Genomic DNA, 23,194 nt, shown 5'->3' with positions numbered 1-23,194 from the left:
GTCGCCCGCCCCGCCCGCCTACCTCGGCTGGGCCGGCCGCCGCCCACTGCCTACCCCGCCCGCCCAGCTCCGGCGGCCGCCCGCCTTCTCTCCGGGTTACATTCACGTCTAAGTAAGTACTTGAACAGATGTTTATATTCTACCCTTTAGCATGCTAGATACTACGTATTTTTTTGATAAGCTGTGGTTGCATTTGGAGACTTGGATAGATGGTGAAATCAGTATTATGGGACTGGAGTTGTTCAACACTCTGGCTGATTAATAATTCAAAGTGGATTTGCTCCCAGTTTGTGCTATATTGATATCACTCACCCTGAATTAGTCATTCTTTACCAAGATCTTATAGGACAAAACAACATGCATTGTAAAGTTTGGTGTTCGACTTTCGCACTGTTGGAGAAGTATTATTCCTCTGATACTGTCTTCCACAAGTGCACTGATATTACATGTTAGCATTTTGTGCGCATTGATATTACATGTTTTCTGTGTTGGCAACCATCGTGTTGTCGTTTATTCGCAGGTTCTATAAACATCACTTTACAGGGGAGGTGCTGCCAAATTTTTTATTGACAATAGGTTTTTTTGTACGTAGGTGTTCGTCCGACTTGACCTTCTCCACCATTAGCTGGACTCGTACGCGATCTCAGGTATACATTGTTTTCGTACATTATTTATAGATTATGTAATTTCGTTTGATGTGTTCATTTAATATTTACTATATAGTTATTAGTTAATATATATTTATTACTTAGTAAGTTAGTAGGCTTAAGTATATAGCCATTATTGAGTTAGTAATCCATTTTTGCAATAGATGGACAGCCTAGTAACACTATACCATGGAGGAAGGGTGGAGATAGATGCTTATGGGAGTGTTACTTTTGATGGTATGAAGATCGTGACCATGTTGTTCGATGAAAGACCATCTTTTGACAAGCTTTTGGCTCGAGCTTGTGAGGAGATTAGTTGCGACATAAACGACCCTAGAATATCAATTCAGGGTTTGTTGTCCCATATTACATATGGAACAGTTGTCCGACGGTTGATCTCCATTACCTCAGAAGATGATTGGGTGATATATTTAAGAATTGTGAAGACGATGGTTCCACCATGTTTGGATGTGGTTGTTCAAAAGTTACCTGTTAGTCATTGCGATGGTCCAGTCGGGTTATCTCCACAAATGCCAAATGCATCTCGTATTGAAGCTCCTTTGGTAGAGCTTCATGAAGAAGTGGTTGTTGTGCCCGATGCTCAATCGGGTCCGCACGAGTATGGGATTTCTCGTCCTCTTCCTGACGTTTGTGGGGCTTCTAATGCGGTGGTACCCCCCAAGAGATCCCATTGACCCAGGATCCAGTTCACGATCATCCTAGTTGATAGTCGCCTAGAGGGGGGGTGAATAGGGCGAAACTGAAATTTACAAATATAAACGCAACTACAAGCCGGGTTAGCGTTAGAAATATAAACGAGTCCGCGAGAGAGGGCGCAAAACAAATCGCAAGCGAATAATGAAGTGAGACACGCGGATTTGTTTTACCGAGGTTCGGTTCTCTCAAACCTACTCCCCGTTGAGGAGGCCACAAAGGCCGGGTCTCTTTTCAACCCTTCCCTCTCTCAAACGGTCCCTCGGACCGAGTGAGCTTCTCTTCTCAAATTACTTGGGAATCAAACTTCCCGCAAGGGCCACCACACAATTGGTGCCTCTTGCCTCAATTACAAGTGAGTGTTTGATCACAAGAAAGAATCAAGAAAGAAGAAAGCAATCCAAGCGCAAGAGCTCAAAAGAACACGGCAAATCTCTCTCGCTAGTCACTAGGGCGTTGTGTGGAATATGGAGAGGATTTGATCTCTTTGGTGTGTCTAGAATTGAATGCTAGAGCTCTTGTAAGTGGTTGAGAAGTGGAAAACTTGGATCCAATGAATGGTGGGGTGGTTGGGGTATTTATAGCCCCAACCACCAACATGACCGTTGGTGGAGGCCGTCTGTTCGATGGCGCACCGGACAGTCCGGTGCACACCGGACATGTCCGGTGCCCCCGCCACGTCATCAGTGCCGTTGGGAATTGACCGTTGGAGTTCTGACTTCTGGGCCCGCCTTGATGTCCGGTGGCGCACCGGACATGCACTGTTCACTGTCCGGTGCGCCAGCATGGGCGCGCCTGACTTCTGCGCGCGCTGCGCGCGCATTAATTGTGTTGCAGGTAGCCGTTGGCGCCGAATAGCCGTTGCTCCGGAGTGGCACCGGACAGTCCGGTGCACACCGGACATGTCCGGTGAATTATAGCGGACTAGCCGTTGGAGATTCCCGAAGCTGGCGAGTTCATGAGGCCGCTCTTCCATGGCGCACCGGACACTGTCCGGTGTACACCGGACAGTCCGGTAAATTATAGCGCGAGTGCCTCCGGAAATTCCTGAAGGTGGCGAGTTCGAGTTGGAGTCCTCTGGTGCACCGGACACTGTCCGGTGGCACACCGGACAGTCCGGTGTGCCACACCAGAGGTGCCTTCGGTTGGCCCTTTGCTCTTTTGTTGAACCCAACTCTTGGTCTTTTTATTGGCTAAGTGTGAACCTTTAGCACCTGTATAACTTATACTCTAGAACAAACTAGTTAGTCCAATTATTTGTGTTGGGCAATTCAACCACCAAAATTATTTGGGAACTAGGTGTAAGCCTAATTCCCTTTCAATCTCCCCCTTTTTGGTGATTGATGCCAACACGAACCAAAGCAAGTATAGAGATGCATAATTAAACTAGTTTGCACAATGTAAGTGCAAAGGTTGCTTGGAATTGAGCCAATATAAATACTTTCAAGATATGCATGGATTATTTCTTTCATTTTTAACATTTTGGACCACGCTTGCACCACATGTTTTGTTTTTGCAAACTCTTTTGTAAATCCTTTTCAAAGTTCTTTTGCAAATAGTCAAGGGTAAATGAGTAAGATTTTGCAAAGCATTTTCAAGATTTGAAATTCCCCCCCCCCCTGTTTCAAATGCTTTTCCTTTGACTAAACAAAACTCCCCTAAATGAGATCCTCCTCTTAGTGTTCAAGAGGGTTTTGATATATCATTTTTGAAGTACTACTTTCTCCCCCTTTTGAACACAATGGGATACCAATTGAAAAATTATTCTTTGAAAAACTAAGTTTTTGAATTGGTGGTGGTGCGGTCCTTTTGCTTTGGGCTCATACTCTCTCCCCCTTTGGCATGAATCGCCAAAAACGGAATCATTAGAGCCCTCGAAGTAATTTCTTCCCCTTTGGTCATAAACAAATGAGTTAAGATTATACCAAAGATGAAGTCCTTTTGCTCTCTCCCCCAAAGATGGAGAGTGGCTTAGAGCGACGGCGAAGGATGAGTTACGGAGTGGAAGCCTTTGTCTTCGCCGAAGACTCCAATTCCCTTTCAATATACCTATGACTTGGTTTGAAATAGACTTGAAAATATATTAGTCATAGCATATAAAAGAGATATGATCAAAAGTATATAAATGAGCTATGTGTGTAATCTAGCGAAAGAAGTTGCGTGAATCAAGAATATTGAGCTCATGCCTAAGTTTGGTAAAGGTTTGTTCATCAAGAGGCTTGGTAAAGATATCGGCTAATTGATCTTTAGTGTTAATGTAAGAAATCTCGATATCCCCCTTTTGTTGGTGATCCCTAAGAAAATGATACCGGATGGCTATGTGTTTAGTGCGGCTATGCTCGACAGGATTGTCGGCCATCTTGATTGCACTCTCATTATCACATAGCAAAGGGACTTTGGTTAATTTGTAACCGTAGTCCCGCAGGGTTTGCCTCATCCAAAGTAGTTGCGCGCAACAATGACCTGCGGCAATGTACTCGGCTTCGGCGGTGGAAAGAGCGACCGAATTTTGCTTCTTTGAAGCCCAAGACACCAAGGATCTCCCCAAGAACTGGCAAGTCCCCGATGTGCTCTTTCTATTAATTTTACACCCTGCCCAATCGGCATCCGAATAACCAATCAAATCAAATGTGGATCCCCGAGGGTACCAAAGCCCAAACTTAGGAGTATAAGCTAAATATCTCAAGATTCGTTTTACGACCGTAAGGTGGGATTCCTTAGGGTCGGATTGGAATCTTGCACACATGCAAACGGAAAGCATAATGTCCGGTCGAGAAGCACACAAATAAAGCAATGAACCAATCATCGACCGGTATACCTTTTGATCCACGGACTTACCTCCCGTGTCGAGGTCGAGATGCCCATTAGGTCCCATGGGTGTTTTGATGGTCTTGGCATCCTTCATCCAAACTTGCTTAGAATATCTTGAGTGTACTTTGTTTGGCTAATGAAGGTGCCTTCTTGGAGTTGCTTGACTTGAAATCCTAGAAAATACTTTAACTCCCCCATCATCGACATCTCGAATTTCTGTGTCATGATCCTACTAAATTCCTCACAAGTAGATTCGTTAGTAGACCCAAATATGATATCATCAACATAAATTTGGCATATAAACAAATCATTGTCAAGAGTTTTAGTGAATAGAGTAGGATCGGCTTTTCCGACTTTGAAGCCATTAGTGATAAGGAAATCTCTAAGGCATTCATACCATGCTCTTGGGGCTTGCTTGAGCCCATAGAGCGCCTTAGAGAGCTTATAGACATGGTTAGGGTACTCACTGTCTTCAAAGCCGGGAGGTTGCTCAACATAGACCTCCTCCTTGATTGGTCCATTGAGGAAGGCACTCTTCACGTCCATTTGATAAAGCTTGAAGCCATGGTAAGTAGCATAGGCTAATAATATGCGAATTGATTCAAGCCTAGCTACGGGTGCATAGGTTTCACCAAAATCCAAACCTTCGACTTGTGAATACCCCTTGGCCACGAGTCGAGCTTTGTTCCTTGTCACCACACCATGCTCGTCTTGTTTGTTGCGGAAGACCCACTTGGTTCCTACAACATTTTGGTTAGGACGTGGAACTAAGTGCCATACCTCGTTCCTTGTGAAATTGTTGAGCTCCTCTTGCATCGCCATCACCCAATCCACATCTTGGAGTGCTTCCTCTACCCTGTGTGGCTCAATAGAGGAAACAAAAGAGTAATGCTCACAAAAATGTGCAACACGAGATCGAGTGGTTACCCCCTTATGAATGTCGCCGAGGATGGTGTCGACGGGGTGATCTCGTTGAATTGCTTGGTGGACTCTTGGGTGTGGCGGTCTTGGTTCTTGCTCATCCTCCTTTTCTTGATTATTTGCATCTCCCCCTTGATCATTTCCATCATCTTGAGGTGGCTCATCTTCTTGATCTTGCCCTTCATCAACTTGAGCCTCATCCTCACTTTGAGTTGGTGGAGATGCTTGCGTGGAGGAGGATGGTTGATCTTGTGCTTTTGGAGGCTCTTCGGATTCCTTAGGACACACATCCCCGATGGACATGTTCCTTAGCGCGATGCACGGAGCCTCTTCATCACCTATCTCATCAAGATCAACTTGCTCTACTTGAGAGCCGTTAGTCTCATCAAACACAACGTCACATGAGACTTCAACTAGTCCAGTGGACTTGTTAAAGACTCTATATGCCCTTGTGTTTGAGTCATAACCAAGTAAAAAGCCTTCTACAGTCTTAGGAGCAAATTTAGATTTTCTACCTCTTTTAACAAGAATAAAACATTTGCTACCAAAGACTCTAAAGTAAGAGATATTGGGCTTTTTACCGGTTAGGAGTTCATATGATGTCTTCTTGAGGATTCGGTGAAGATATAACCGGTTGATGGCGTAGCAAGCGGTGTTGACCGCCTCGGCCCAAAACCGATCCGAAGTCTTGTATTCATCAAGCATGGTCCTTGCCATGTCCAATAGAGTTCGATTCTTCCTCTCCACTACACTATTTTGTTGAGGGGTGTAGGGGGAAGAGAACTCATGCTTGATGCCCTCTTCCTCAAGAAAGCCTTCAATTTGAGAGTTCTTGAACTCCGTCCCGTTATCGCTTCTTATTTTCTTGATCCTTAAGCCGAACTCATTTTGAGCCCGTCTCAAGAATCCCTTTAAGGTCTCTTGGGTTTGAGATTTTTCCTGTAAAAAGAATACCCAAGTGAAGCGAGAATAATCATCCACAATAACTAGACAGTACTTACTTCCGCCGATGCTTATGTAAGCAATCGGGCCGAATAGATCCATGTGTAGGAGCTCCAGTGGCCTGTCGGTCGTCATGATGTTCTTGTGTGGATGATTAGTGCCAACTTGCTTCCCGGCTTGGCATGCGCTACAAATCCTGTCTTTCTCAAAATGAACATTAGTTAGTCCTAAAATGTGTTCTCCCTTTAGAAGCTTATGAAGATTCTTCATTCCAACATGGGCTAGTCGGCGGTGCCAGAGCCAACCCAAGTTAGTCTTAGCAACCAAGCAAGTGTCGAGTTCAGCTCTATCAAAATCTACCAAGTATAGCTGACCCTCTAACACTCCCTTGAATGCTATTGAATCGTCACTTCTTCTAAAGACAGTAACACCTATATCAGTAAATAGACAGTTGTAGCCCATTTGACATAATTGGGATACGGAAAGCAAATTGTAATCTAATGAATCAACAAGAAAAACATTGGAAATGGAATGGTCAGGTGAAATAGCAATTTTACCCAAACCTTTGACCAAACCTTGATTTCCATCCCCGAATGTGATTGCTCTTTGGGGATCTTGGTTTTTCTCATATGAGGAGAACATCTTCTTCTCCCCTGTCATGTGGTTTGTGCACCCGCTGTCGAGTATCCAACTTGAGCCCCCGGATGCATAAACCTACAAAACAATTTTAGTTCTTGACTTTAGGTACCCAAACGGTTTTGGGTCCTTTGGCATTAGACACAAGAACTTTGGGTACCCAAACACAAGTCTTAGAGCCCTTGTGTTTGCCCCCAATAAACTTGGCAACTACCTTGCCGGATTTGTTAGTAAGCACATAAGAAGCATCAAAAGTTTTAAATGAAATAGCATGATCATTTGATGCATTAGGAGTTTTCTTCTTAGGCAACTTAGCACGGGTTGGTTGCCTAGAGCTAGATGTCTCACCCTTATACATAAAAGCATGATTAGGACCAGAGTGAGACTTCCTAGAGTGAATTCTCCTAATTTTGTTCTCGGGATAACCGGCAGGGTACAAAATGTAACCCTCGTTATCCTGAGGCATGAGAGCCTTGCCCTTAACAAAGTTAGACAAATTTTTAGGAGGGGCATTTAGTTTGACATTGTCTCCCCTTTGGAAGCCAATGCCATCCTTGATGCCCGGGCGTCTCCCATTATAGAGCATACTTCTAGCAAATTTAAACTTTTCATTTTCCAAGTTATGCTCAGCAATTTTAGCATCTAGTTTTGCTATATGATCATTTTGTTGTTTAATTAAAGACATGTGATCATAAATTGCATTAACATCAATATCTCTACATCTAGTACAAATAGAAACATGCTCAACATTAGATGTAGAGGGTTTGCAAGATTTTAGTTCAACAACCTTAGCATGCAACAAATCATTTTTAGTTCTAAGGTCGGAAATAGTAGCTTTGCAAACATCAAAATCTTTAGCCTTAGCAATCAAATTATCATTTTCTACTCTAAGGCTAGCAAGAGAATCATTCAATTCCTTAATCTTAGTAAGCAAATCATCATTATCATTTCTAAGATCGGGAATTGAATCAATACAAACATGAGAATCAACCTTAGCAATTAATCTAGCATTTTCATTTCTAAGGTTGTTAATGGTCTCATGGCAAGTGCTTAGCTCACTAGACAATTTTTCACATTTTTCTACCTCTAGAGCATAAGCATTTTTAACCTTAACATGCTTTTTATTTTCCTTGATTAGGAAGTCCTCTTGGGAGTCCAAAAGGTCATCCTTTTCATGGATGGCACTAATTAGCTCATTTAGTTTTTCCTTTTGTTCCATGTTAAGGTTGGCAAAAAGAACGCGCAAGTTATCCTCCTCATTGCTAGCATCATCCTCATCACTAGAGGTTTCATATTTAGTGGAGGATCTTGATTTTACCTTCTTCCTTTTGCCGTCCTTTGCCATGAGGCACTTGTGGCCGACGTTTGGGAAGAGGAGTCGGTGGAGCTCTCGTCGGAGTCCCATTCACGGCACACGTGGGCATCGCCGCCCCTTTTCTTGTGGTACCTTTTCTTTTCTTTCCTCTTTCCCTTCTTGTCGTTATCCCTGTCACTGTCACTTGATAATGGACATTTAGCGATAAAGTGACCGGGCTTACCACACTTGTAGCAAACCTTCTTGGAACGGGATTTGTAATCCTTCCCCTTCCGTTGCTTGAGGATTTGGCGAAAGCTTTTGATGATTAAAGCCATCTCCTCATTGTCGAGCTTGGAGGCATCAATTGGTTGTCTACTCGGTGTAGACTCCTCCTTCTTCTCCTCCGTCGCCTTAAATGCCACCGGTTGTGCTTCGGACGTGGAGGGTTCATCAAGCTCGTTGATCTTCTTTGATCCTTTAATCATACATTCAAAGCTCACAAAATTCCCGATCACTTCCTCGGGGGTCATTAGTGGGTATCTAGGATTACCACGAATTAATTGAACTTGAGTGGGGTTAAGGAAAATGAGAGATCTTAGAATAACCTTAACTACCTCGTGGTCGTCCCACTTTTTGCTCCCGAGGTTGCGCACTTGGTTCACCAAGGTTTTGAGCCGGTTGTACATATCTTGTGGCTCCTCCCCTTGGCGAAGACGGAAGCGACCGAGCTCCCCCTCGATCGTTTCCCGCTTGGTGATCTTGGTAAGTTCATCACCCTCGTGCGCGGTCTTGAGTAGGTCCCAAATCTCCTTTGCATTCTTCAACCCTTGCACCTTGTTGTATTCCTCCTTGCTTAGAGAGGCGAGGAGTATGGTTGTAGCTAGGGAGTTGAAGTGCTCGATTTGGGCCACTTCGTCCGTACCATAATCTTCATCCCCTATGGATGGTACCTGTGCTCCAAACTCAACAACATTCCATATACTTTTGTGGAGTGAGGTTAGATGAAATTTCATTAAATCACTCCACCTAGCATAATCTTCGCCATCAAAAGTTGGCGGTTTGCCTAATGGAACGGAAAGTAATGGAGTATGTCTAGATGTACGAGGATAGTGTAAGGGGATCTTACTAAACTTCTTGCGCTCTTGGCGCTTAGAAGTCACGGACGGTGCATCAGAGTCGGAGGTGGATGTTGATGAAGTGTCGGTCTCGTAGTAGACCACCTTCCTCATCCTCTTGTGCTTGTCGCCTTTCCGATGCGACTTGTGGGAAGAAGATTTTTCCTTCTTCTCCTTGTGGTGTGAGGAAGAAGATCTTTTCTCCTTCCGTTTGGAGGAGTCCTTCTTCTTCTCCTTCCTCTTGGTGCGGGACTCTTCCGATGAAGTGCTCCCGTGGCTTGTAGTGGGCTTGTCGCCGGTCTCCATCTCCTTCTTGGTGTGATCTCCCGACATCACTTCGAGCGGTTAGGCTCTAATGAAGTACCGGGCTCCGATACCAATTGATAGTCGCCTAGAGGGGGGGTGAATAGGGCGAAACTGAAATTTACAAATATAAACGCAACTACAAGCCGGGTTAGCGTTAGAAATATAAACGAGTCCGCGAGAGAGGGCGCAAAACAAATCGCAAGCGAATAATGAAGTGAGACACGCGGATTTGTTTTACCGAGGTTTGGTTCTCTCAAACCTACTCCCCGTTGAGGAGGCCACAAAGGCTGGGTCTCTTTTCAACCCTTCCCTCTCTCAAACGGTCCCTCGGACCGAGTGAGCTTCTCTTCTCAAATTACTTGGGAATCAAACTTCTCGCAAGGGCCACCACACAATTGGTGCCTCTTGCCTCAATTACAAGTGAGTGTTTGATCACAAGAAAGAATCAAGAAAGAAGAAAGCAATCCAAGCGCAAGAGCTCAAAAGAACACGACAAATCTCTCTCGCTAGTCACTAGGGCGTTGTGTGGAATATGGAGAGGATTTGATCTCTTTGGTGTGTCTAGAATTGAATGCTAGAGCTCTTGTAAGTGGTTGAGAAGTGGAAAACTTGGATCCAATGAATGGTGGGGTGGTTGGGGTATTTATAGCCCCAACCACCAACATGGCCGTTGGTGGAGGCCGTCTGTTCGATGGCGCACCGGACAGTCCGGTGCACACCGGACATGTCCGGTGCCCCCGCCACGTCATCAGTGCCGTTGGGAATTGACCGTTGGAGTTCTGACTTCTGGGCCCGCCTTGATGTCCGGTGGCGCACCGGACATGCACTGTTCACTGTCCGGTGCGCCAGCATGGGCGCGCCTGACTTCTGCGCGCGCTGCGCGCGCATTAATTGTGTTGCAGGTAGCCGTTGGCGCCGAATAGCCGTTGCTCCGGAGTGGCACCGGACAGTCCGGTGCACACCGGACATGTCCGGTGAATTATAGCGGACTAGCCGTTGGAGATTCCCGAAGCTGGCGAGTTCATGAGGCCGCTCTTCCATGGCGCACCGGACACTGTCCGGTGTACACCGGACAGTCCGGTGAATTATAGCGCGAGTGCCTCCGGAAATTCCCGAAGGTGGCGAGTTCGAGTTGGAGTCCTCTGGTGCACCGGACATGTCCGGTGGTGCACCGGACACTGTCCGGTGGCACACCGGACAGTCCGGTGTGCCACACCAGAGGTGCCTTCGGTTGGCCCTTTGCTCTTTTGTTGAACCCAACTCTTGGTCTTTTTATTGGCTAAGTGTGAACCTTTAGCACCTGTATAACTTATACTCTAGAACAAACTAGTTAGTCCAATTATTTGTGTTGGGCAATTCAACCACCAAAATTATTTGGGAACTAGGTGTAAGCCTAATTCCCTTTCACTAGTAAGTGTCTTCGACACATTGTTCGTATCCATTGTTATTTCGTTTGATTAGACTTTTTAATGTGGTTTTTCTTGCTCCGACCCGATGCAGGATCTCCACATATCGATAATGCTGCTTATCTTGATGTGCCTGTGTCATATAATATGGACAACATATGCAGGGCATCCAATAGTGTTGATGTTCAGATTGAGGATGAGGAGGAGCCATATGAGGCTGCACGGGCCTTAGATTCTGATGATGACCGTCCGGTTCAAGAAATGACCGAGCAAGAAATTGAACTCATAAGACGTTTGTGTCCGGAGCGAGACCCTGCAGTACATGAATTTAGCAGTTTAAGTCATTCCACCCGTGCTTATGCTGAAGGACGTGACGATGAACTACTAGAGGCTCCGGATAACGCCGACAGCATTGAGATTAAGGTAGGCTTACTTTTCAAGGATCTGCCTACACTGAGACGATGGCTACAGGAATATTCTGTGAACCGGAAGAGGCCGTTCAAGGTGAGACATTCGTATGCACAGCGTCGTTACACTGTTGTGTGCGAGGTGTCAGAATGTAATTGGAGGGTATGTGCCCGAAGGCAGAAGGACACCGGAAAGTTTAAGATCACCAAAATTGTAGGTCCACACACTTGTGCCCAGACAGAGCTGAGCTCTAAGCATCATCAGTTGACATCTACCCTGATTGCGAAAAGGATATTGGGGATATTGAAGGGTCAGCCAAACTTGAAGGTGAAGTCAATTATGACCATGACTTCAGAGCTGTTTGGTTACAGGATCAAATATGGGAAAGCATGGAGGGCAAAGCAGCGAGCATGGAAGATGATATACGGGGATTGGGAGGAGGGTTATGAGAAGTTACCAGCATTGTTCAATGCAATGAAAGCAAAAAACCTAGGCATGCATTACGAGTACATCCCCAAACCTAATGAATGGAGGAACGGCAAAGAGATATTTTTTCGTGCTTTCTGGTGTTTCTCGCAGTGCGTAGAGGCCTTCAGGCATTGTCGTCCCGTGCTCTCTATTGATGGTACTTTTCTGCTTGGGAAGAATACGGGCACATTGTTGGTTGCCATATCATGCGACACAAACAACGCACTGGTTCCTTTGGCATTTGCTTTGGTAGAGAGGGAGAACAGAGATAGTTGGTCTTGGTTCTTGCGGCTTGTACGCATCCATGTCGTAGGCCCTGGATGCGAGGTTCGTGTCATATCTGACAGACACCAAGGTATTCTTAATGCAGTGCAAGAGCAGATTCCTGGCTACGCACCCATGCACCACAGATGGTGCACTCGACATCTAGCAGAAAATCTTCTTCAAAAGGATCATAGCAAGGCTAACTTCCCCCTTTTTGAGGAGGTATGTCGACAGTTGGAGGTTTCGTTTTTCGAGGATAAGTTGAAGGAACTAAAAGATGCAACAAATGCTGAAGGTAAGAACTGGATTGCTGGATTGCTGAGGGAACCGCAGAAATGGACAAGGGCCTACGACGAAGGTGGCTGGCGGTTCGAGTTTCAGACTAGCAACATGGCCAAGTCATTTAACAGTGTGCTCAAGGGTATACGGGGCATGTCAGTCAATGCTATAGTAACATTCACTTTTTATAGGCTTGTTGCTTGGTTTAATGATAGACACACGCAGGCCAAGGCAATGCAGACCCGAGGGCAGAGATGGGCACCTAAACCAACATCACACCTTAATAATGCAAAGGAACGTGCCCATAGACATGAGGTACAATGCTTTGATGAGGAGTTGGGTAAATACGAGGTAACAACACTAGGCGGCATAACTTCCGACGGTGAGGTGCGACCTTCGAGGACACATGTCGTGTTACTTGATGCATTCTGGTGCGGATGTGGTAAACCTAGACAATACCATTTTCCATGTTCTCATTATGTTGCGGCCGCACGTCATCGTAACTTTGCATTTGAGAGCAGAATACCTTCTGAGTTCAGTGTAGAGAGCTTAGTACGTACCTGGAGCCCTCATTTTGAGCCATTTCTTGATGAGTCACAATGGCCAACGTACACCGGTCCGGTATACGTTGCTGATCCAGCGCATCGATGGGACAAACGTGGTAGTAGGAAAAGGAGCCGGTGCAACATGGTTATGGATCAGGTTTCCGGTCGCAGTAGGAGAGGTCGAGCGTCCCCCTTTCTCGTGGACCCAGAGCAGAATGAATGCGGAAAATGCGGTAGACTTGGCCACAACTCACGTACATGCATTTGGACACTTAGTCAGGTGTGATATATTTTTTATACACAAATTTTATTCTAATATGTCGATGTTTTTGTTACACTTTGTACACAACTTATATTCTAATATGTTGATATCTTAATTTGCAGGATGGCGTAGTTCCACTTGCTGGACCCTCACTACGACGAGCACCACAGGGGCCGTCTCACCGCAGAGGGAGAGGTAATATTTTGTACATAAATTAAATTTTCGAATTATTATATGTGACCTATATTTGACTAATGAAAATTCTTTTGATTGCTAGGTGTTGCCCGTTCTGCGGGTCCGGACCCACGACCGGTTTCTGGAGGAGATGAGATACGATGAGAGGTACACTCCTCTCCTACAGAGGGCTGGCTTGGATGTCTTATCGTACCAGGTCCGCCGTGGGCTGCCCACTTTCAACCCAGCGGCGTTGACGGCTCTGGTCGACAGGTAAAGACTTCTCTAGTTGTTTAATATTTACAATTATCAAATATACTTTGCATACTAATGATTTTGTATTCGTTTGTCTTCCAATAGGTGGCGGCCAGAGACTCACACTTTCCACCTTCCCTGCGGTGAGATGACCGTGACGCTTGAAGATTGCCAGAAGATTCTTGGTCTCAGCATTATTGGTCGTCCAGTGACCGGTCAGGCATCACCAGGCGGTTGGAGGCAGAGGGTGGAGGCCTTTCTTGGGAGACTGCTTCCGGATGAGCTACGAGGTAGCCACAACACCGGAGTCCCACTGACCTGGCTTAGGCAGACCTTTGGGTGGTGTCCACCTGGTGCAGACGAGCAGACGGTTGGATACCATTGTCGAGCTTGGATTCTCCATCTCTTTGGTTCAGTTCTTTTTCCAGACGCGACAGGCGACAGCGCGTCATGGATGTTTCTGCCCTGCTTGACTGACTGGGATACGACCGGAGGTTACAGTTGGGCTTCAACAGTGTTGGCCTTCCTGTACAGGCAACTTTGCGAGGCTTGTCGTCGTTCGTCGAGGACCGCCAGCTTAGGTGGATGTGTCTACCTACTACAGCTGTGGATGTGGGCACACATACCCGTCAGGCGACCCAGAGAGTTTCCTCCTCGTGAGTGGTTCGTGGTAGCCAGACATCGGCTTAAGCCCACGGCTGCTTACCGCTGGGACCAGGTCGAGGAGCCATTCACACGACACCAGCGTGCTTACGTGGAGTACCCAAACGAGCTCGACACACTTACTCCTTCGATGGTGAGTTGTCTCCTTTTATCTTTTTACATGTGCTTTCTACTTTTATCGCACGACACCAGCGTGCTTACATGGGCTTTCTAAAACTTTTGCAGGTGACTTGGCAACCGTATCTTGATCCATATTTCGCCAGCATACAGTTGAGCAGCATGTGCTCAATAGACGAGAACCTCTACCAGATGAGGTGTCCCCTCATCTATTTTTATGCTGTTGAGTACCACTTGCCCCACAGAGTTGCTCGATAGTTCGGATTGCGCCAGGAGTTTCCGGTGGAGCCATTCTCGACTTCAATAGAACTTCATAAGTGAGTTACTACATGCACTTGTTATTCTAACTAATAATTGAAATATCAGTTATTCGCTAATATATGGTTCTAACTTTTGCAGGTTCGACAGACAGAGACAGAAGAAGGTCACGGACTTCGAGACGCACCATCGTGATTACATTGATGAATGGGAACAGCAGGGGGATCTTAACTATGAGAATGACCAGGCGCACACAAACTACAACTTCCGGAGGTATTTGATTTGGTATTCTGGTGTGACTAGGTGCAAGCTGAAGGGACAGTGGACAGCTGCAGACTACGCCGAGCAAGAATCGTCAGACGACGAAGACACAGCTTTCGACATAGCTGCTCGGCACGGGTCCCAAATTGAGGCTGCTCCAATCCTTGATAGAGTGGTAACTATTTCTTTACTAAAATTAGAGATTTCAATTCAATGCTTTATGTCTAGTTTTGAGCATCCTAATGTTTTAACTTGTGATAGGGAAACTCTATGCTCGTATCTGTTGTTGAACTCGAGCGTATCTCACAGAGAACTTCAGATACTACTACGCTATCGTTACTATCAGTGAGTATCAATGTCTAACAGAAAACTTGTTTATTTGTATGTTGTAACATATGTCTTTAACTAATATTTCGATTACAGAGGGTATCACGTCATCTTCGTCGTGCAGCGGCTCGGTGTGGATGCCGGTCTCTAGCGGGCGTTGACGTGCAGCTGCCTGTGCCTTGTATGCAGCAGGACGTTCAGCCTCCCATTTGTGCAGTTGGACCATCTACAGCAGGACTGAGCTCTTCGCGATCGACGCGGGACACGTTTGAGGACGTGGCCCACGATGACGAGGACGACGACGACGACGACGACGCTGGCGCTGGCGCCGCAGGTCAGGTGGAGATTGGACCATCTCAGTTGCAGGATGCTCCTACAACTCAGCCATCACAGCTGACACCACGTAGAAGGCGTCCACGAGACCCTTACACTCCAGGCACCGACGCTCTTGGGACCAAGGGCAAGGGTAAGACTAGGAGGAAATGAATACTTTTGTGATGTTGGTCTTATCCTGAAAACTGTGTGATTTGGACTCATGCTGGAGACGTTGTAATATGAACTATGAACTATGTTATGTCTTTTGGACTATGTGTTGTGGACATTGTATTTTGGACTTTGTTTGTGGACATTGTATGAAGAACTATGTTCTGTGGATGTTTTTATATTCGATGTTATTTTGTGATGTATTATATGTTGAAATGCTTACATGTCTTATAATATGTGATTATTTGAACTGTGGTTGTTAATAAAACAAGGGGAACTCTTGCAATTTTTTTTGTGAATTGTAAAAAACATAATAAGCAATAAGTAACGCATCTTTAGAGTTCTAAATTATTTTTGATACGAAAATACTACATAATAGGCTACAATTCTTCAGTCTGAATCACAATCTATGAGTAACTCATCTTCAGAGTCATCTGTCGCGCAATCCTCAACGACAACCTCATTCCACTTGCTGCATTGTCCTGCATCACACTTGTCACCAGTTCTCTTGTAATAATTGGCTTCTGCTTCATCTGCAGCTTGGGAGAATAGCTCATCCTCAGCCTCAGCCTCATCAGACTTCTTCTTGTAATAAGCTGCCTCTACCTCTTCAGCGGCCTGAGACATAAACTCATCCTCTTCCTCTTGAGCACGTAATCCTGCCTCAGCTAGTGCGATGAGCTCACTCAACCTTGATGTGTCATCCTCCTCTTCTTCATGTAATCCTGCCTCTGCGAGAGCGATAAGCTCACTCAATCTAGATGTGTCGTCGTCCTCCTCCTCCATCAGCTCAACCGTTGCCATTTTATCCTGAACATATCTCGCATGCGCCTCATCGGCCAAATAGTTTACGCCGCTTCCAATCTCTGCAAATATAATGAGAAAAATAAGTTAGCAAAGTCAAGATAAATAAATTGTACTAACATAATTATAATATCATTTATCTCACTTACTTCCCTTGAGGCGATCAGCAAGATTATCCAACATCTGTTTCTGGGCTTGAGCCGCTTCCCATTCCCTTGCATCCTGTGCTCTCTTCTCATCTGCCGCCTTCAACCTCCTATACTCTGCACGCTTCGGGCTATCATAAAAGGCAGATTTTGCTTCCCTACGCATGTCGCGTATGCGATCGTTAATGTACGAATCGACGAGCCGAGATCCACAACGCATCTTCTGTCCCATTATTCTCTTGGACTCTATTGTGCGCATCACCTCTCCTTTGTCGTCGTAACTCTCCCAACTGCATTTCCTCGTCTCCTACAAAAAAATAGTACTATAACATTACAGCTAGTGCAAAAAAATACCAACCTCATCGTAATCGACCATATGTCCACAAAAATATCCAACACCAAGCTCCGAAGGAACTAATCCATACTTAGCTTGAATACCACATTTGCAGAGTACTAGATCAAATTTGACCTCTTCTTCCGCCCACCCGTTGTATCTCTTTTCCTTTACCTCTGGCTCTGGCCAATGGGACAAAGGACCATACAACCACTCTCTGAAACGACACTTACGCCACCCGTATGGCTGCAGGAGACAAAATTAGTAATTTATTGTAAATAAAAACTAGTTCATACATTTAGCGTATCAATGGGCTCACATAATCAATGTTCGGACAACAGAACTGCTTGTCATAGTCTTCGTCGATGACAGCACGGTCTCCACAATCGCATCGAGGCGGTGAGTCCATCCGTCTTTCTGTTGCTACCTCCTTCTCCGCATCCGTCATTGGTGGAGGATTCGGGGGAGGAGGTACCCAACGCTTAAAACGCTCATGACTGGTCTTTCCACTCAACCAATTAACGAAAAGAAGATATCGAGGGTCAAATTTATCAGGACCGTCGATCCACTGGAAAAAGAAACACCTCTGATGTCCCTAAAATAATGGAAAGAAGCACTGTTACATATCTACAAAATAATGAATGCGAACAAAATTAAGTGACAAGTCATAAGCTACGTACGTCCAAACTGCCACAAAGTAGTAGCAGCGAGCAGCCGTGTCTGGATGTTGTGATTGATGTACCCAAGCCAGTCTGCCACAGTCACAGTTAGGCACGGGGAGTTCAGGAGGAACAAGAGCATCCTTACTAGATACGTCCGGATATAACTCCCGAGGACGACCTCTCTTCTGCCACAACGCCTCTCGGTACATGTCTTTCATCTAATAAACGATTATAATTATCACTTGTACCTATTATGCTTTATAATAAGTTTACACAAACTAATAATCGAAACGATAATATAATAGGTGTATACAAATTATTAAACTAACAACCCAATATACAAAACGAATCAATTGGACATCATACCTTGGTCTACGAAGTGAACCAACTCAAATCTTTGAATCCAGCAGATTTTGACGAAGTTTGGAAATGGGATGAAATGAGCTGCTCTCGGCCAGCCGCGCGGGCGTTTTTATAGGAATTCGTAGCTCGGCGCCAAGATCTGTGGCGCCGAGCTACGAGGCCGCGCCGCCGCCACATCGGAGTCAGGTCAGCCCTAGGCGCAAGTAGCCGTTGCTGCCACGTCATAGCTCGGCGCCATAGGCTGTGGCGCCGAGCTGTGTTAGCTCGGCGCCATAGGCTATGGCGCCAAGCTAAGGGTCCAAAATTGAGTTTAAAATTTTTTTAAGTCTAAACGTGATTTTAAACCTGATAAAGGGCTAAAATACAAAAAAATCGGACCACGTGCGTCTTGGTTGGGTGCCGTGCCGTGTTTGAACATCACGCCCCTGCTTTTCTCCATCGTCCTTCCCTTGAGTTGCGGCGGTGCCGTGCCGCCGTTAAATATTGGGTCTGGTTCAGTTTTTTCCTTAGCAACTTTTCTAAGAATTTAACTATGAAGAGAATTTAGCTGTGAAGAGAATTTAAGAATCATAAAGATTACGTGTGGAGGCAGATAAAAGATTTTATAGGGTTTAGGATATAGAAAGTGACGGTTTTTTTACTATCGTAATGACTTAGCTGAAAAACTAGATGTTTGAGAGTCTGCATCAGCTTTTGGTGGCCTCCCTCGTGCAGCAGATGACACAATGACACATAGAACCTATCAAAAACAAAAGAGAGAGAGAGGGGTAATTTTAACCATAAGGACATGTACAATCTAGCTATTATGTAGTGTTTTTTAAGCACTAGATATACCTGAGAAACTCGTTCATATAATCCAGTATATTCAAATATTGTATTTTATTCACTAAACCCTCAAGACATATCTATGGGTGGAAGTGTATCTTAGACTAGAGAATGATGCCAGAGACGTTCCTCCATCAAAATATGTTTCTTGTGTCTTTTTGCACGTATGTCTTTAAATACTCCTTAAAATATGAATAATTTATGTCGGTTATAAATGCCCTAATAATTCTGATAAATCTAAAGTTGCTATGTTATAAAAGGGTGCTTGGTTCTACCAAATTAAACTTTAGTCTTTGTCACATTGAATATTTAAACGACAATTATGAGTATTAAGTATATAGTCTAATTATAAAAATTAATTACATAGATGAATACTAATTTGTGAGAAAAGTTTATTATGTCTATATTAAATATTCATAATTGATATCTAAATATTCGATGTGACACACATAAAACGGAAATCAAACACCCTCTAAAAAATAGAATGTCAAGGATTCATATTTCATACAGTAAAAACCTAGGATTCCTATTTCCCATTAAAAACCTTAGACATGTAGTTTTAGAATAGATCTCAAAGTTTGGGCCAGACCACTTAAAGTTGCATAGACACGACCTGAAAATAAAAGCCCGAAGCAGGATCCGACACGAAAACGGATTGAACCGGCGCGACCTGAATAACCATGTCGTATTGTGCCTCAAACTTAGACACGACGAGGGACATAGCACGACACGATTAGATGAGCCGTGCTTAGATCAGCACGACACGAAGTGAAAACTAATGTTTAAATGGTTATTTACTGCTCCAACAATGTTGATCTCATCATAAAAGTTATATAAAACATTGATACTTATATTTATCGTAATAGTTTTGAGTCACGTGTCTAGTTATATCAATTTATTTTTAAAGGTTCTTTTTCTCGTATGATTTTTTAATGTATAACAAAATTAGAAATATTTAAAGATGTATTTTTAGATACATATAAGTTTTTTACTCGTGTCTTGCTTGTAGCGACACGGCATGAGCATTACCTGTCATGCTTTAAAGCCGAGTTGAATCTAGCTTTTAATATTTGGACACGATATGGTTTAACCCAAAATTATTCAGTGTCGTGTTAACTAAAAAAAGTTAACCTGAAGCATCGGGCCGTACCGGTGTGGCACGGTCGGCAGCCAAGAAAAAAAAGACTTTTTTTTTTGTACAGGCATCAATGCATCCATGCAGATTCCCAAGTGGAGTTGCGGCGGCTGGTTATCATTTATCATCACCTTCGCCTCACACCTTCCGGCCGCCCATTCCGATCCGATCCCCGGCCGGCCACCTACCACCGGTCAGCCCCATCAATCTCTGAGGCAGCGTCAGCCATCACGCCTCCCTCATCGATCTCCCCGCCGCCGCCGCTGCTAATACCGTGCGTCGGTGACTCAATCCTCTTCTCCAATCCTATACTGCTACCCACTTACACCTGATGTTTTGATTTCTTCTCAGAGATAATGGAGGCCGGCGCCGCCGCTGCTGCCACTGCCATCTACCCTCTGCACCGATGCAAAACCATACACCTGGTTCCTACATCTTACCCTGCCTGCCTGATTTGCTCCTCTTCGCATGCATATGCATCCTCTCTCTCTCACACACACACAACAATTTTTTAGCATATATACTGCTACCCACTTGCTGCTTATTTTCGCATGTACATGAACATCACCATCACATTACGCAGGTGAGGCATGCCCAAGGTGTCCACAACGTGGAAGGCGACACGGATCACAGCGCCTACATGAAACCCGACTTCTTCGACGCGAGCATCACTCCCTTGGGCTGGAACCAGGTAAAGCTAGCTACCCTTTCATTTCCTTGGTCCTGCATATAATTAGTTTTGACCAAATTAAAATATCAGCTTCGATGGCTCTATATGATTCTTTTCTCTGCTTCCATGTTTCGTTGGAGAGAGATCTACTTATTAAAATAATGAAAAATACAGGTTGACCTCCTGCGAGAGCATGTGAAGGAATCTGGGCTTGCAGAAAAGATTGAGCTGGTTATTTGTTCTCCTTTGTCGAGGTACAGTCTTGCATGACCTTTTCTGCGTCCTTGCAATGCTTCACAGATGCGGTGGTGTTCTTCACTGCTGCAGTTGTGTGTGTGTGTGTTTTTTTTTAATTTTAATTTATTCCTTCTTAGAAGAAAAGGGACAAAATATCAGCTACTAGGATATGCTTTGAGTACGTTATTGTCAGAACTAGAGCATCCAAGACAACAGAGATGGACCCACCACCCTCTTCTTTGATTGAGAGTGCATTATTGCAGCTGTCGTATGAACTAAAAGGCCCTCCCTATATTTCGCTATGTTCTAAAGGACCATGCAGACTGCAGTGGGAGTTTTTGGTGGCGAAAGCTGCAGTAATGGTGTGAGTGTGCCTCCACTGATGGTGGAGAATGCTGGACGTCCGGCAGTTTCAAGTTTGAACTGCCCACCATTTCTTGCTGTTGAGGCCTGCAGGGAGCGCTTGGTACGTACGAGTACTTCCTTTTTTTTCCATTTTTTGCTGAAGAACACACTTGTAAGGTCTTTTTTTTGGTTTGATCACCATTACCGCGCGCTTCAATGCAGGGTGTCCATCCTTGTGACAAGAGGAGGAGCATCACAGAGTACCGTGCTCTCTTCCCTGCCATTGATTTTTCGCTGGTAAGCATCTCTCTCTCATATACTTCATGCTCCATGGGCTGCCGTTTCCGAGCTTCTACTAGTGGTTAACTATACATATGCACTCACTTTGTTTTACAGATAGAGAGTGACGAAGATGTTCTCTGGGTACCAGATGTCAGAGAAACCTTTGAGTCACTCGCAGAAAGGGGTATGAAGTTCATTGACTGGTAATTTGTCTGTTTTCCCCCTCTAAGTATCAGTTCATTTCTTTTCTTTGCCTATGTCATTACGAAACAACTTCTGGTTAATTTGGAATTACGAACAAACGCATGATCAACATCTTGCTCTAGGATCTGGAACTGAACACATGCAGATGACTTTTGCGCAGGCTATGGACAAGAGAAGAGAGAGAGATAGCCATCGTCACCCATAGCGGTTTATTAAGCCATACCTTGCGCATGTACAGCAAAGAGTGCCATCCAACAGTAGCACAAGAAGTGAGCAAGTAGTAAGTGTCTTTTTTATTTGTCATTTAATGAATTACCATTGTCGAACTCATGCACATCAGGGGCATATATACGTTTTGTGTTGCTGACTTTGGCTTGGTTGTTTAATTTGATTCAGCTTTGCAAACTGCGAGCTCCGGTCCTTGGTACTGGTTGACAGGAGGTCAGTACTGCACCTGCACACGCACCCTTTAGTTTTGGCTCCAACTTAGAATCACTAAAAAGAAATGCATCTTGTAAGAGTGCTCACAGTCACAGTGATTATGCATGCAGTATGCTTGGTTCAGATGGCCCCAGTTACAACAACTACCCTGGCAAAATGAAAATCCCAGCCGGACTTGATCTGCCCAGCGATGACAAGAAGCAACCTCTTCAGAACCAGAGCGGCTGAGCAGGCCTGTCTTGGGGCTTGTTTGGTGTTCACCACCACTGATTCCTTTTCTTTTGTCATCCTATTTTGAAACTTCCCTAGCTGCAGTCAGTCCATTTTTTGTGAACTATTCTGAGAGTACTATTCTGAACTTTCCCATTTGTGGTTGTTGAGCACCATTTGTGGTACTGAACACGGCCGGACGGTCCAACCTGCGGACGGTTCGTCTATAGACGTGGACGGTCCGTGATTAGATTAGATCAGGCGTAATTAACCTCTTTTCCGTACATATTTATCTATCTAAACTCGCGGATTCTGTTGGAGAACCCTTAGCAACGAGTCCAGACCTCTCTCCAATATACCCGAAGGGTACGACCGATTGCACACACCATCAATCGAACCGATCAACCCGTTTATCAATTCGTTTACTTTCTTGTCCTAGGAGTAGCGATGACAAGAAGTAACCAGGAAAGGAAGCTCAAGACAAAACATGGGCGGCTGAGCCTGCCTGGGGCTTGTTTGGTGAATTGGTGTGCACCACTGATTCCTTTTGTCATCCTATTTTGAAAATTCCCGAGAGCAGCATCCAATCCATTTGTAAACTATTCTGAGCTTCCCATTTGCGGCTATTAGGGTTTTCATACTCTTTTCCTTTAGGGCTAGTTTTAAAAATTAAGGTGGTGTTTGGTTTAAGGAATCACTACATCCAAATTAAGATGGTGCATCATGGGTTCATTACTCAAATTTGGTGCGATGACCACATTCCTTATATTAGTACTAACTAACTATGAGGAATGATGTGGTGATGGATCAACTCATTCTATTCTACAAACCAAACAAAAAATAGTGAGGAGTGAGAAGATGATGGACTAGCTTATTCCTCAAACCAAACACCCTATAAATCTTCCAATTGTGGCTGCAGCGCCTACACCCTCACAGCCGCCACCTGATGGAGGCGTGGTGCACTATTTTTAGCGTAT

General features: G+C 44.7%; 1 protein-coding gene and 1 long non-coding RNA gene across 2 annotated transcripts; both read left to right on the top strand.

The window, feature by feature from the left end:
- Positions 1 to 13,140: 13,140 nt before the first annotated feature.
- Positions 13,141 to 13,599, top strand: LOC103641443 (uncharacterized). The gene is made up of 3 exons (XR_560317.2): positions 13,141 to 13,216; positions 13,299 to 13,468; positions 13,556 to 13,599. It is a non-coding gene; the product is annotated as an uncharacterized lncRNA (long non-coding RNA).
- Positions 13,600 to 19,994: 6,395 nt separating this feature from the next.
- On the top strand, positions 19,995 to 22,323 carry LOC100502385 (Phosphoglycerate mutase-like protein). Its single transcript, NM_001196863.1, has 10 exons — positions 19,995 to 20,102; positions 20,180 to 20,253; positions 20,412 to 20,519; positions 20,673 to 20,752; positions 21,048 to 21,201; positions 21,303 to 21,377; positions 21,477 to 21,565; positions 21,727 to 21,846; positions 21,963 to 22,007; positions 22,118 to 22,323. The coding sequence occupies exons 2-10, from the start codon at positions 20,185 to 20,187 to the stop codon at positions 22,233 to 22,235; spliced, it is 858 nt and encodes a 285-aa protein (NP_001183792.1). The 5' UTR covers positions 19,995 to 20,102; positions 20,180 to 20,184; the 3' UTR covers positions 22,236 to 22,323.
- The last annotated feature ends 871 nt before the right edge of the window (positions 22,324 to 23,194 follow it).

This window comes from Zea mays, chromosome 10, assembly GCF_902167145.1.
Source record: "Zea mays cultivar B73 chromosome 10, Zm-B73-REFERENCE-NAM-5.0, whole genome shotgun sequence".
Taxonomy (NCBI): Eukaryota; Viridiplantae; Streptophyta; class Magnoliopsida; order Poales; family Poaceae; genus Zea; species Zea mays.
The sequence above is the reverse complement of the archived record's forward strand: the minus strand, read 5'-3'. Positions and strand labels throughout refer to the sequence as shown.